General features: G+C 46.1%; 4 protein-coding genes across 4 annotated transcripts; 1 reads left to right on the top strand and 3 right to left on the bottom strand.

Annotated features, from left to right (window-relative positions):
* Positions 1–1,852: 1,852 nt before the first annotated feature.
* Positions 1,853–5,419, top strand: AGABI2DRAFT_70136 (hypothetical protein; the record flags this gene model as incomplete). The annotated part of the gene is made up of 15 exons (XM_006461202.1): positions 1,853–1,941; positions 2,005–2,194; positions 2,248–2,282; positions 2,341–2,705; positions 2,866–3,033; positions 3,078–3,472; positions 3,522–3,637; positions 3,691–3,873; positions 4,208–4,369; positions 4,417–4,455; positions 4,551–4,723; positions 4,772–4,818; positions 4,868–4,919; positions 4,976–5,031; positions 5,078–5,419. 15 exons carry the CDS (start codon positions 1,853–1,855, stop codon positions 5,417–5,419), a joined length of 2,412 nt encoding a protein of 803 aa, XP_006461265.1.
* Positions 5,420–6,836: 1,417 nt separating this feature from the next.
* AGABI2DRAFT_204931 (hypothetical protein) lies at positions 6,837–8,006 on the bottom strand. The gene has a single exon (XM_006461201.1). The coding sequence runs from the start codon at positions 7,920–7,922 to the stop codon at positions 6,966–6,968; it is 957 nt and encodes a 318-aa protein (XP_006461264.1). The 5' UTR covers positions 7,923–8,006; the 3' UTR covers positions 6,837–6,965.
* Positions 8,007–8,712: 706 nt separating this feature from the next.
* AGABI2DRAFT_192792 (hypothetical protein) lies at positions 8,713–9,961 on the bottom strand. Its single transcript, XM_006461200.1, has one exon. The coding sequence runs from the start codon at positions 9,894–9,896 to the stop codon at positions 8,973–8,975; it is 924 nt and encodes a 307-aa protein (XP_006461263.1). The 5' UTR covers positions 9,897–9,961; the 3' UTR covers positions 8,713–8,972.
* Positions 9,962–10,295: 334 nt separating this feature from the next.
* Positions 10,296–12,833, bottom strand: AGABI2DRAFT_185538 (hypothetical protein). The gene is made up of 10 exons (XM_006461199.1): positions 12,324–12,833; positions 12,204–12,268; positions 12,014–12,142; positions 11,944–11,962; positions 11,545–11,885; positions 11,080–11,485; positions 10,983–11,028; positions 10,808–10,925; positions 10,656–10,751; positions 10,296–10,601 (listed from the first exon to the last, which is right to left on the bottom strand). The coding sequence occupies exons 1-10, from the start codon at positions 12,441–12,443 to the stop codon at positions 10,466–10,468; spliced, it is 1,476 nt and encodes a 491-aa protein (XP_006461262.1). The 5' UTR covers positions 12,444–12,833; the 3' UTR covers positions 10,296–10,465.
* Between the last annotated feature and the right edge of the window lie 1,020 nt (positions 12,834–13,853).

The raw sequence follows: 13,853 nt of genomic DNA, 5'->3' as shown, positions 1-13,853 counted from the left end.
GACCTCTGGAGGACTTGTAAGTCTGGCAGCTTTACCAATGCATATAATGCATGTCGTCATCAGTTACGGAAACGGCCGAATAAAGAATCACGGTTTCAAAAGAAGCTTCGCTTCCATTTGCCAATGGTACCTCGTTTGAAGCCGAGGTTTCTTAGGGACCTCAAGCGACGGTCTCAGATTCATTCCAGATCTGCAACCGCGAAAACTCACCTGCTGAGATCGTCGATGGCATCGCGCGATTTGCGCCATCGTAATCATGCATGAGGTGTCCACGGGTAATCACAAAGGACGGCGGGAAAGTTCTGGCGAGCCGCCTATAAATATAGTATATTGAACCATTTCATCCAGTCAGTCCGCTTCCTCTCCGTTCTTCTCGTAACTTGCCGCTCCCTTAAAAGTGGCTTTTTTCCTACACTCTGCCGTTTTCCGAATTAGCTTAACTTCATCTTCCGATCGAGCCAATGCGGATTTTTGCTACTCGCTGTGCACGTACCAGCCCCTCAGGAACATACACATTTGGTGAGTATTGAGAGGTGGCTTTCGAGTTCCAAGGAGAACGTTTTGAGAGTCGAAAGGAGAAGTAGATAAATTTAAGCGAGATAAGAACTTTTAATTCTGGTCAAGTGTATTATATGAGGTAAGGCGAAAGTGAGCTGGGGTGATGCGGTAATTTCTATGTGTGACAGTAGATACGTCTAGTCGAATGTCCGAGTAACGAGTGGTGTGAGCTACCGCGACGTCTTGAGGTTGTCGGGGCGCACGGCGCTGCTAGAAAGAGTGCACTGGTCATTTCTTCGTCACGCCGTGCTGTGATGTGCCCCACCTATGAGCACACCCACCGTAGCGAGAGCACATTCTGAGTCCAAAGAGGCGCCGCGAAGCTGATTATCAGATTACCAGGTATGCTTAGTGAACAATGTAAAATTAACTGGTGTCAAGGCTCAGTACTCAAGAGTTGGGCTCGGCCAACGAACTAAAGTTGGGAGTCCTGGGACATCGACGGAACCCTGCCGGACCGCTAGCTGCCGGCTTTATTGATTTATGCAGATTCTGAGAGCACAGGTCCCCACTGGGTCCCCAATCCACTGCCAATTCCGTAGCCAAGTTGACGCCAATGCATCAACTAAGAGCAGGCTAAGAGGAATATAATTATATTCTTGTGGTAGATGATGGCTTTCCCACACCATCTGAAAAAGGACCATCGCATCGAAAATTTGGAAATGGTCGTTCAGCTGAGTGCTGACCATTGTTGGACCATTGACTATACATACACAAATATATTATTGCCTATAAGTACTTCAGCGTTGAAATACCAATATAGTTCTTGGTCTCTTTCATATATTTTGTGTGTTATTTCACGATTACGAGTCCTTTTGTAGGACTCGTTCGCTACCCACGAGTTTACAGATTTAAAATGTCCCGATTTGGACTACCTGATCCGCCCCATGAGAGGTTCCTTATTAACTTAAGTGCCCTTTCAGTGTCTGGAATTCGGAAGCAATGCATCAAATTGATTTACATAAACATCAAAGTTCAAACAATACGTGGTGAGATGAAAATTTACCGTTTATGGCAGGTGGTTCATTTGTCGGTCCGAAAATAAACTAGTTTGCGGTTCGATTCGCGGGCTGCGCCACGCTTGAAACGCTTCCTGCATGAAGTATACAAAAGTTGGTGAACCTGTCAGTGAGCGATTTTCAAGCGAGCCGTGTATTGCAGATCTCTCCAATACAACATCAAGCAAGAACTACCTCTCCCGTCGGCCCTCAAATTTTCATCCGGCATAGCCTTCCTTTATAAGTAGACCTTCGTGCGCTCAATTTATACTCTCTTGAGCCATCATCATCCTCTGATGCAAAACGTTTTGTTCAAATGGTCTGCAAGAACATGGTCTAGCTTCGCCAGCGAACTCAATTTCTTTCGCATCCACGTCATCTGTTTGTGCGCCGTGTCTTCTTTAGCCTATTCAGGTCCTACGCTAAATCCCGCTTCTGTATCTTTTAGCACAATAACTCCCATCATCCTTGCGGCAATATTCTACGGCGCCAATGGTCGCTATCATATCTCCTATGTCGATGCTCTCTACAATTGCATTAGTTCAATAACATGCTGTGGACTCGCTACAGTGAATTTGAGCACAATGACTAAATTCCAGCAATTCCTCCTGTTTGCGCAGCTGAATATCGGAAATAATGTGAGTTAATCCCTCCGTCGCATATGATCAATAAATCTGACTGTGTGTGAAAGGTATTTATCTCTTGGTTCGTTGTCTTCTTCCGCAGGTTCGATTTTTCTTCAGCCGTATCCTCAAAGGTTCTGGATTTGATTCCTTTCTAACAGACAATATTTCAAGAAGGAACTTCGACATATACTGATGGCGGCTGAAAGGAAAGCCAGCCTTAGAAGTCCCGTTCGCGCGAACACCAAGCACCGCTCGTGGTCTCGCCGGATGTTTTCTGTCTTCCGGCCCAAGCTTTCTGTCGTACTCGAGGAAAATGTTGAACGAAAAACGGACAGAGACGTCGAGGGAAGATTAAGAACGGACATGATTAGACGCATAGATGATGCTCCGAAGCCCGTCAACCCTAGTGGCAGAGTCGTTGAAAAAGTTTCACCGAGGAGGACATCACCTAACGATGTGTCCGATGAAAATTTTGATATTGTCAACCCCGACCAAACGCCTAGGTCACTTTCCCTAGTAGAGAGTCTTGCTTCTGGAGTTGCAAATGATGGGTGAGTTCATTCATCTAGTGGAGAATTTCTTGGCCAATCCTCATTCATGAAGCTTGACGGATACTACCGCGTCAAACAGTAAGCCCCCAAAGGAATTCTTAGCCTTCTCCTATATCTATAATCGGTTTACAGCACCCTCTGAGCCACCAGCAGGTGGTGCGAGCCGTGTAACTCGCCCTTTCCCTCACCATCAAACAATAGAGTTTGCTCCTACACCTCACCGCCCAAAGGAAAATGAGATCCAGTCAGTTACAGTCGACCCGTCCTCATCAAATTTGAGTATGTCCCCGGATTCCATCAGTACATTTGAAACTCTTTCGACTGAACTTCAAACAAATTTTCAGGATCAATTCATCGTCCTTCCTTGGGACGTCAAAACACACTGAACTCAATGCAAACCACACAAAGTCGAGGAGCAGGAGATTCGTCTGACTCAAGAAGCCGAGGATTTGGAGGATTCCCAATGCCATTTTCTCTGTTGAACTCAATCGTATCAAAAGCTTTCCCCAAGTTCAAACGGCGCCTCTCAAGAACCGTTACAATGCCTGCGACAACTTCTCTTGTAACTACACACTCGGCGCAACGTGCCCCTCCCAATGCGAAAGCAGTACCATACATCAGCTTTAATACGACAGTCGGCCGCAACTCTAATTTCGACAATCTGACAAATCAACAACTCGAAGAACTCGGAGGTCTCGAGTATCGAGCTTTAAATGTCCTCTTGTGGATGATTGGAGCTGTAAGTACAAGTTTGTCGTATTCTGAGGTCAGGTTTGAATGCTTCAAAGTATTATATCGGGTTTCAAGTTCTTGGGGTGGTTATCACTTTGCCCTATATGTACCAGCAGCGATGGAGGACTGCTTTTGACCCCCCAACTAACGAGCGGCACGTCACACCAGGATGGTACGCCGTATTACTCCGTCAGATTGGGCCGATATGCCATTAATTCCAACCAGGTTTACCGTGTACCAAATATCGTCTTCATTGACAAACACGGGAAACTCTCTTGTAGATCAGTCCGTCATTCCCTTCCAGGATGCATACCTCCTTGTTATCGTACAATGGTTCCTCATCCTTGTTGGAAACACTGTCTATGTAAGTGTATCTGTTCGTACAACGCTCGAATTTGATGAATTAAAGTTTTTCGCAGCCGTGCTTGTATGTTCTCCATCTCTTTCAATTTCACCTTGCTTACATTGCGTAATCATCTCCAAGGTTGAGATTCATCATGTAGTTATTCTTACTATCCCGCCTAAATTTCCACCTGACTCGTCAAATTAGATGGAGTATGACCAAATGGGTAACTCGTGAATCCCAATTGAACGAAACGCTACATTTCCTTCTGGACCATCCGCGCAGATGCTATATATATTTGTTTCAATCTCACCAGACATGGTTTCTGCTTGCTGTCACAGCTTTGTTCACGTATGTCTCCTGACTTTTTGGGGAGATAAAAACCTGATGTTGCTTCAGATCTTTGGAGTGGTTCTTCTTTTTGCTTCTGGACATCGGCAATGCCGCTATTGAAGCGATTCCTCTCAACATTCGCTTTTCATCAGGGCTATTCCAGGCTGTGGCTGTTCGAGCCGCTGGTTTTACTATATTTTCGTTAGCTGATGTATCACCGGCTGTCCAGTGGGTCGTCTCTCTCTTCAGCCTCGTGCATGCTAACGATGAAAAAGGGTATTGTATTTGGTTATGATGTACATCACCATCTGTATGTCTCCCGACTTTTGCGATTAGCTGCCCATGTTGATTTTTTTTCATTTAGTCCCTATTACTTTGAGGTTTGTGCTTGGTATCTTTATGCGAGGAGTGGACATTCAACCAAATGCAGCGTACGCGCAACGAACGTCTACGAAGAGCGGACTCTCGGTCTTTACAAGGAAGATGGGGAACCTGAGTATTCCTTTGATGCAACCGGAAGCAACCGGGTTAAGATCTGGGGTCGTTATTTGGCAATGCATGCCCGCAAACAACTCGCCTTTGGTTCGTTCAGATCTCATTGCTGAAATTAAACCGACTGACGGGTTTTAGATATATGGTGGCTCACTATCGCCGTCTTTCTGATTTGTATCATAGAGGTTCGGTTCATTCTTCCATTTCACGCTGTCACTCAGACTCCATCTCCAGCGCCACAACATAACCAATCCTGACCGTCCATGGTTCAATGTATTCGCCATTAGTAAGTGTTTTTTTGGCTCTAGAGGACGATGATGGCTTACCGTCGAACGCCTGTAGTTTTTGAAGTCGTTTCAGCCTATGGCCCTGTTGGTCTCAGCTTGGGCGTAGGATACGTAAGTACTTCTACATTATGAAAGAGTCGTCCTCATATCTGCTTAGGATAACTTCTCACTCAGTGGAGCTTTCTCGACATTGTCCAAGCTGATTGTCTGCGTCACCATGCTTCGTGGCAGACACAGAAACCTTCCCTTCGCTCTTGATCGGTCTATTATGCTACCGAAAGAGTTCAAGCAGACGAACGAAGGGGATACTACGAACGACAACACAGCACAGCGCTCCTTCGGTGCCGGCACGGGTTCACTTTACTCTAGAGACGACAACAATGTTAATGTGGATGCGCAACTGCACAAGCGTGTCCCGCGACGGGAAAGTATGACTTCAAGCTCAACGTCTGAATCGTCAGCTCAAAATGCTAATATGGGCAATACAGCTGAGGTGTGATCAATACTTGATGGCCTATTCAGCCTTCATCTCTGCCTCAGTCTATTTCCAACCAACTATACCCGCTTCATGCCTTGATGCTTAATGCACGGTTATTTTACGATTCATATACTATAGAGCATATATTGTTGATGATTAACTATAGAACGGACACAGCTTTGGCTGGAGCTCGATCATGAGAAATAGAAGGTACTAGGGGAGCGTATCTCAGGCACAGTACAGCCCAGTACAGCCAAGTGGACACGCACACCTATAGGAGAAGAAACTAAGTTTGATGACCAATTCATATCATCGACCTCTACCCTGCTTTACTTCTGCGCGCAAGAAAAATCAGACCTCGGACTTGAAATGCACCGGTGGCTGTTTCTGATTCATGCGACCTTGACTGAGATACTGAAGGAAACCAGGAGGAAACTAGGCGGTCACTTTACTCCATTCATGGTTGTCAATGAGGCATAATTGCCAGTGGGGTTCAGTACTAGTCGGCTCGGTGGTATACGCTTCAATATCGCGCTTATCGTAATCAGCGCATAAAAAAAACACGTTGACAGAGTTCCGGATTTCACAAGCTCCCGCCTTCCTTTATCGCGATTTTGGAGCCTCAGCTTGGCATTCAGTTCTCAGATTAAATCGGTGTAATCTCTCGGTGGACCTTGAGATTTATGGAGTATGATGATGATACATACCATCATAATTCTCTAGCCAGGAGCAACATAATTGGTAGCACATGGATGAAGTCCAACGGAATAAACAAGGCCAATGCGCACCTAACAGCGAAAATGGCGCAGCATCTTACCGTGCAGTTCAGACACATTTGACCGTGCAATTGCATCAGTAATGAGGTAGATGACTGGAATTCACCTAATCTGCTGAAGCTGAAGCGCTTATATTCCACCACGGGCGTGAATAATTGAAGGGACTGGCGGGTTGGTTATGACCCTAAGCGAACAACCAACGGCCGACTTATTTTTCATACGTGTATACTGTTCGGGGGTGGAATTCTTCAACTAAAGATATTTTGTAGTCATAGATCAAATTCAAATTTAGCGAGCGTCTATTAATAGATGCTTTTTGTCAGGTGGTCGGAGCTACTTCTTTCTGCTCTTCGCTCTTCATGGTCATGACCGTAGCAGAACATATGACCTTAGGGCATCAATTATTCCCCGGCTATGGAATTGAATTCAGAGGATAATTTTGCGTTGAGTAACCACTCACGGCCCCGTAGTTTGGCCAAATATGTAGATCATGTCACTATCTATAGGCGACGAAGCATCTGGCTTACTGGTGTGAAAGAGGTGTGGTATTGAATGACGATGACAGATGGTTTCTACAGAAGTAGCAACGCTTATATCTCCTCCGTTGGTTTGAGAAACCACCCACCTTTAACTTACTAGATTCTTAGTAAGGTACAGCATAGCTCCAAAACAACTAGGTTTATTATACTCTATAAAACAGATACTATAATACGTTTCTAGTATTGGGTCAAGAAACAATCGGATATACAGTACTCTACAGCATTCGCATCTTATTGTTGTTTTACTATTTCTCAGACCATATCCCAAAACTCTACAGGATGTCCACCACATCGGAATTCTTTCGTATCCTTCCAGCCCTCATTCCACTTGCCCAGTTCACCTTCCATGACCACGACACGCGAATCAAACTCCTGTAACTTGGAGACCAACATCCAGACACTGGACTCATGCAAAGCAATTGGCGGTAACCTCGATGGGCCTTCAAAGATAGTGATGACCACTTTCTTTAAACTTTTCCTGCTTGACAGCAGTTGCGCAATGTCATCCGCAAAAATGATGTCATTGTCCTCGTTTGAATCAGCTCGTCGGGCAAGCTGCAAGTGTGTCAAATTCGGAGCGCCGTGGAAAGCAGCGATAATTGACAATGGAGATTGCCACGTGTCACCAGGTTCGCAGATACGGAGATGCGTGAGAGAGGAATACGCATGTGAAAGTTGTGATTTCGAGTCGAGCGGAAAGGTGTCGGATGTATCCTCGAAGGACCGGATGGTGAGATCAAATGGGCCATCATGGAAAGAAGCCGCAGGTGATATGTTGACTTGCTCTAGTGATGGAACGACAAGCGAGCGAAGCCCTGAACATCTCGAAATTATTCGCTGAAGTTGTTGCTCAATGGATGGGGTAAGATACTCGTGTCCCCAAGTGATGGCCAACCTCTTGACATGAGTCAGGAGGGACGAGGAATGAGGAGAAACGGCGGTGCGATGGAACAGGGTGATTGTGTGTGCGGTGTCAAGAGCGACTGTGCGGTAGATGATTATATTAACGAAGTGTCTAATGATTCGGGAAATCAGAGCAAGGTCTGAGGGTCGGTCATTGCGCAAAGCGCATTCTATAATGTGAATAGTAATTTCTGAAGGGAGGTTATGCAACGGGGAAAGAGACTGCTTTCCGAGGACCGACAAAGAGAGGGTGCGTCTCCTAGTCGTGGTCACGGATGAAGTCGCGGTATGAGTTGAGGTGACCATAGCGGGTGCTTGGAAATGCTAGTGGGGGAGGAGAAATCGTATGAAACGAATGAAGTGAGGGTCTATATAACAGCATCACCAGGGTTATCTAGGACAGCAGGGATGGAAAGTTTTTTTGTCATGCCGAAAATTTCCGATGATACTGTAAGCTTGCTGTAAGCCCTATAGACGACGGCATCAGATCAACATCAAGAATAGGACGCGGCGCTATGAAGTAAATGATGATTTAAATGATGGTGTGGAAAGAATGGAGGTAGTTGAACGAGACTCCGATTGGGACCTGGTGCCGGACCTGGTGCCCTCGACGTCGTCGGCGGTCGCCGACACACGAATGGTAAGCCAACAACGAAGAAAGACTTTCAATTTCAAAGACGACTTGATAGCGGAAGTCCGCCCGGGTCGCAGTGAAGTCCATGGAACAGCGCCTCGGCCGATCCAAAGATAGGACACCCGAACAAGGAAAGGTGTTAACATGTGGTATGACATCAAGTTCATTTTATTGAAAGTGTTTAATGCAATGTCAATCACGGTAACCCATTCCCAGAAGATTGAAAGCAAAATTGCAGCAGAGTCAGACCAGGCTACAGCCTGACTTGGAGGGCTAGGCCACATGAAAACCGCACGACTCGGAGTGATTAAAAAAAGATCCTCGTGTGCGCCAATTTCCCTTCTTCGACCCAAGGGCTCGATATACATAGCCATGTCGTTCCAGGACCGCAAGGTCAGCGTCGACATTGGGCGCAGAGTTCCCAGATTTCTGCTAAAACACCTTCCGAACATAGTAACCAGTAGTTAAGTCAATGACAATTCAATCAAATCCCAAGCACAAGGCTACTAGATAGTATGATTTTACATACAGGCTCGCACGCACGACAAGATGGTTATTACACACGTATCTCCTTTATTCTAGGCATTCGGCCGACCTTTTGCCAATGACCTGCTTTAAGTCTAGTACAGCTCAAGTCAAACAAATAAATTGTATAGAACGTCCGAAATGGCTCCAAGAAATGGCAAATAATCTAGAAATAATCCAGATAGATTCTTTGTTGTTCAGACCATGTTCCAAAAATTTATGGGGTGTCCACCACATCGGAACCTTTTTGTATCCTTCCAGCCCTCACTCCACTTGCCCAGTTCACCTTCCACGACCACGACACGCGAGTCAAACTCTTGTAACTTGGAGACCAACATCCAAATGCCAGACTCTCGCGATACATACGGTGTTAACCTCGATGGACCCCCGAAGATAGTAATAACCACCTTCTTTAAACTTTTCCTGCTTGATAACAGTTGCGCAATGTGATCCACAAAAATGATGTCATTGTTCTTGTTTGAATCGGCTCGTCGGGCGAGCTGCAAGTGTGTCAAATTCGGAGCGCCGTGGAAAGCAGCGATAATGGACAATGGAGACTGCCATGTGTCACCAGGTTCACAGATACGGAGATGTGTAAGAGAGGATGAAAACAAGGCATGTGGAGATTGTGGTTTGGAGTTTAGTGGAAAGGTGTCGGATATATCCTCGAAGGTGCGGATGGTGAGGTCAGATGGGCCGTCACTGGAAGAAATTACAGAAGGAGATATATTGACCTGCCGCAAGGATGGGATAGCAAGCGACCGTAGCCCTGGACATTTTGAAATTATTTGTCGAAATCGTTGCTCTGTGTCGCACGAGGCGATATACCCGTGTCCACAAGTGATGGCCAATCTTTTGACGTGAGTCAAGAGGAACGAGGAACGAGGAGAAACGGCGGTGCGATGTAATAGGGTGACTATGTGAGAGGTACCAAGAGCGACCGTGCGGTAGATGGTCGTGTTAACAAAGTGTCTAATGATTGGAGATATTAGAGCAAGATCTGAAGGGCGATCGTTGCATAAAGCGCATTCTATAATGTGAATGATAATTTCCGAGGGAAGATCATGCAACGGGGAAAGCTGCTTTACGAGCACCGACGAAGGAGCGCGTCTCCTAGCCATGATAGATGAAGTCGAGGAATGAGCTGGTCGAGAATTTGAAATGCTTGTCGAGGGGCAAAGAAATCTAGGCGAGGCATAAACCAACAAAGTGAGGTCTTTATAACGCAGAATTATTCAGGTAAGACAGTTGCTTAGAGCAATTGATTTCTCCAATATTGTAAGTCTAGTAGCCGAAGACATCAAATCGAGATTAAGGATAGAACGCGGTGCTATGAAGTAATGATGTTAAAGGGATGAGGTTATTGAGCCACCGCCGAATATGAATATATGAACGATCGTAAAAATACGATTCCGATGAAGGCCTCATGCCATTTGTGGGTCCTCATTAAGCAGTGTAGTAGGCGAGTAACCGCAAGGGATTTCATTTTCAAAGCCAACGGATCGAAATTAAGATATGATACTAGTGAGGGTTGACAATGAGATTCCATATGATTACAGTATGTATTCAATACAGTGTTGATCACGATATAGTAGATTCAGATTGAAAGGTTCAAAGTAAGGATATCAAGCAGGCTCAAGCGATGTCTAGTGTCTACTGCCTAAGTCCGCTAATAATATTACACGAGCGGTCAAGAGCTCTCCGTTGTGTGCGCCAGTTTTCCTTTGACCCAAGTGCTCAACACACGGCCTTGTCGATCTAGGACTACGAGGTCGGCATCGGCACCGGGGCGCAGAGTTCCTTTTCTATTCTCTATGCCAAGGCATCTTCACGACAGACGTAGATAAGTCAACGAGCTGAAGAGAAAATTCAGCACGTACTTGGCAGGATTATAAGTGGCGCATTTGATGGCTTCACCAAGCGAACAGCCCGTGAATCGAGATAGATTCCGCACGCATTTGTCTAAAGTAACAACGCTGTTATAAGAGGTTTGTGAGCACACGGAAGCAATGGCATGAAACTAGAGTCTCACGTTCCGGCAAGAGTATCTGTTCCTTCAAGATACAACTTGTCACCCTCCTTAACATAACGTTGTCCATCACGCCATTCATAAACACCGTCTTTGAGATGAGGGTCCAGAATTCTTTGAGCTACCAGACGTCCGATTGAATATCTTCTCTCGGGTAGGATCAATGAAATAGGCTTACCATCAGTGACAAGAATGCACTTCTCGGGGAGGGAGGAGTAGGCAAGCTATATCGATATTAGTGAAGATACATTCCGAACTTCACGAAAAGCACACACCCTGACAGAATTAGGGTGGCAATGGACTCCATCAACAATGATCCCGTAAAAAGGTCGCTCAAATTCCATATCGGCAACCTGACCCTTGTCAAGATGAAGAGCTTTTCTGCTCTTTCTACTCGAAGTGCTGCTAACGCTCGGTGCTCTTGTAGAGATAGGCGTCATCGGAGGAGTTGAACCATCGAGCATGGACATATGCTCTTCGACGGTCCCTGATGTTGCACTGAGTGCGGGGGAGGAGTCCGCGTCCATTGGATCAATGAAAGGTGAGATATGCGGCGAAGCACCAAGAAGTCCAATGATAGAAGGATCTCGATGATGTAGCTGCGGCATTGCATTGAATAAGTGCGTTATGAGCTTGGCGCCGTGGCGCATAGCATTAGTAGCTTCTTCGGTGGACGCGGTACTGAGATCCGTAAGTTAGAAAATGAATCTACTTTTAAGCCATCTGGGGAGATACGTTACCTGTGCCCAATCGAGAGGATGACTCCACGCTTGGTCAAATCCCCTATTGCTTCCATTACACCCTCTTTCTCAGGAGCGGCGGTAATTATTCGAACACCTACTACGTGTTCATTACCCATGACCCAATCTTCCTGATGAATTAGATTGTTGCTCCCATAAACTGCTTCGAACGATTTTGTGCCGCTAGGCGCACTAAGAAGGAAGGAGTCTGCATGTATTCCTCGTTTTGCATGTTCAATGAAAGGGCCTTCCGCATGCCAGCCAAGGAGGGCAGCAGATTTTTCCGTTTGGAACGGCTTTAATAGGCTCAAAAGCTTAGGGTAAAGAGACTTCTCTTGCGTCTATCGCATCGTGGAATGTCAATTTGATTGCCCGTTTGTGAAACCGGCAGAGACGTACAATTACAGTCGGGACCAACCTGGAGATCTGGTGTTAGCATCATAATTTAGTAGTCTGCAAGAAAACCTACGAAGTAACACCTGTCTCAATTATCCTTTCGGCTACCATTTTCAATCCCTGCATGTACGCCTCATCGTCGTCGTAGACGGAAAAGTCAAATCCGTAGCCACCGTTGAGTTGGATATCCATAAAGCCGGGACTGCCAGAGCAAACGTGAGGGGCTAAATTGCCGCATGTCCGTACGCCTGAGCAAAACCAACCTTAGGATATTTCCACCCAGGTCAACTACTCTATCTGGTCTAATCTTCCGGAGGAAAAAGGTTTTCTAGAATCCCTTAAGTTAGAAACTTGATCTACGGACCCCATAATCAAATGCTTACCTGGGAATCGAGGACGATGCCTCGACGTTCGTCAATCCATAGGTCCTGTTCGATTAGATTGCCATCTTCCTGAGGAAGTAGGCAGTTTGTGAAACATATGAGACCATTAGGAGACGTCATAGTGGGAGTAAGAGGTGGAAAGCTCGGATTGAGGGGGCCCGACCAGCATTCTTATGAGTCACGACATCGTTCTCACTCACATGGTTGAGGATAAGCCGAGAAAACTTTACCTGGTTCAACAGATGCTCCGTGTGCCTCGTCGTGACCAGTCTGATGACAAGAGTTCCGTTCTAAGTTCTGTCCAATCTCGTTTGCACGTTCGTCTGTGATGCGACAGCGGTATATTGACTGTCAGAAAATAACGAGAATGATTTGCTCGTTTGAGGTAATGTTCCGCGTGCTAGAGTCCGCTTTGAGACTGGATACAGGAGCGCCATATGCTCAGGACTGGGCAGAATCAGTATTGCCGCGTGTGACAAAATGGATATTGCCGAGAATAGCGACGACGGCAAACCTGAGGTAACTCGAGCAGCCGGAGTACTTAAGTACGGTCAATCGCAAACAGCCTTTATCTGCACAAATGTGTCTTTGCTGATGCTTTTTTAAGGTTCGAACTGATTGTATGGCTAACGAATGGGATTTCGTAAACGAAGAACATGCGTCGACTTGGTTCTTTACTGCGGGTTCCGCAACATTCATATGATCACCTCTGGGGAGCACGAATGGAGCACATTATCATGTCATCATTCGAAAAGATTGGACCAGGTCCATGATAACCCACCCTCGATGCCGAGGCATACCAGAAATATCGCCGCGATACATGGAATCTGCCTAGCTTCTCCACTGTCACCGCTCCACCGCTTGCCATAAAATACAGGTTCGGCCGTATTGCCTGCATGCATATCTTCTCGCCATGGGACTGAACCAAGCTCACACATCGCGCACGAGGCTGAAGCGAACAGGCCATCGATCCCACAAGACTTTTCTTCTGTCGTTTTGGTCTTCTAGAACATCGACGGTTTTCAGGTTTGTCCATGCTCAACGGTCACTCTCACGAGGACAAAGGACGGAATTAACTTTGTAGAACAGTGAATGATCAAATAAAGGTACATCGGACCTGTCCAACAATTGACAAGGACTTGATTTTCCAGTGATTTTCTGTCTTTGACCGACCCTATGAACCAAAAGAAGCTCTCTTGTATACCCTTAGGGTCTTCCATGACCCCTCTCATGATCAAGGACTGTATCAGGAACCACACATATTCTCGAACCACGTCCGTTCAACAGCCGTCCGTCTCTTCATCCATAACCCAAATGTCCTTCCTTGTGACTCGCCTATCAAGTACAGGTGACAAACTGCCTCGAAGCAAAGTCCCTCGATCTTCGCAGATTACGAGGATGAAGCTAGCCTGGTTCACCTTGGCGAGGAGTCAAAAATGCATTTAGCCAATTGGCGATATCACTTATCTATAGGCGAGTTATATGCGACGAGCGATACAGATGGATATTACTCGACGTCCAGTCGAAGTT

Source organism: Agaricus bisporus (assembly GCF_000300575.1).
Source record: "Agaricus bisporus var. bisporus H97 unplaced genomic scaffold AGABI2scaffold_5, whole genome shotgun sequence".
NCBI lineage: Eukaryota > Fungi > Basidiomycota > Agaricomycetes > Agaricales > Agaricaceae > Agaricus > Agaricus bisporus.
This window is presented reverse-complemented; position numbering and strand designations above follow the sequence as displayed.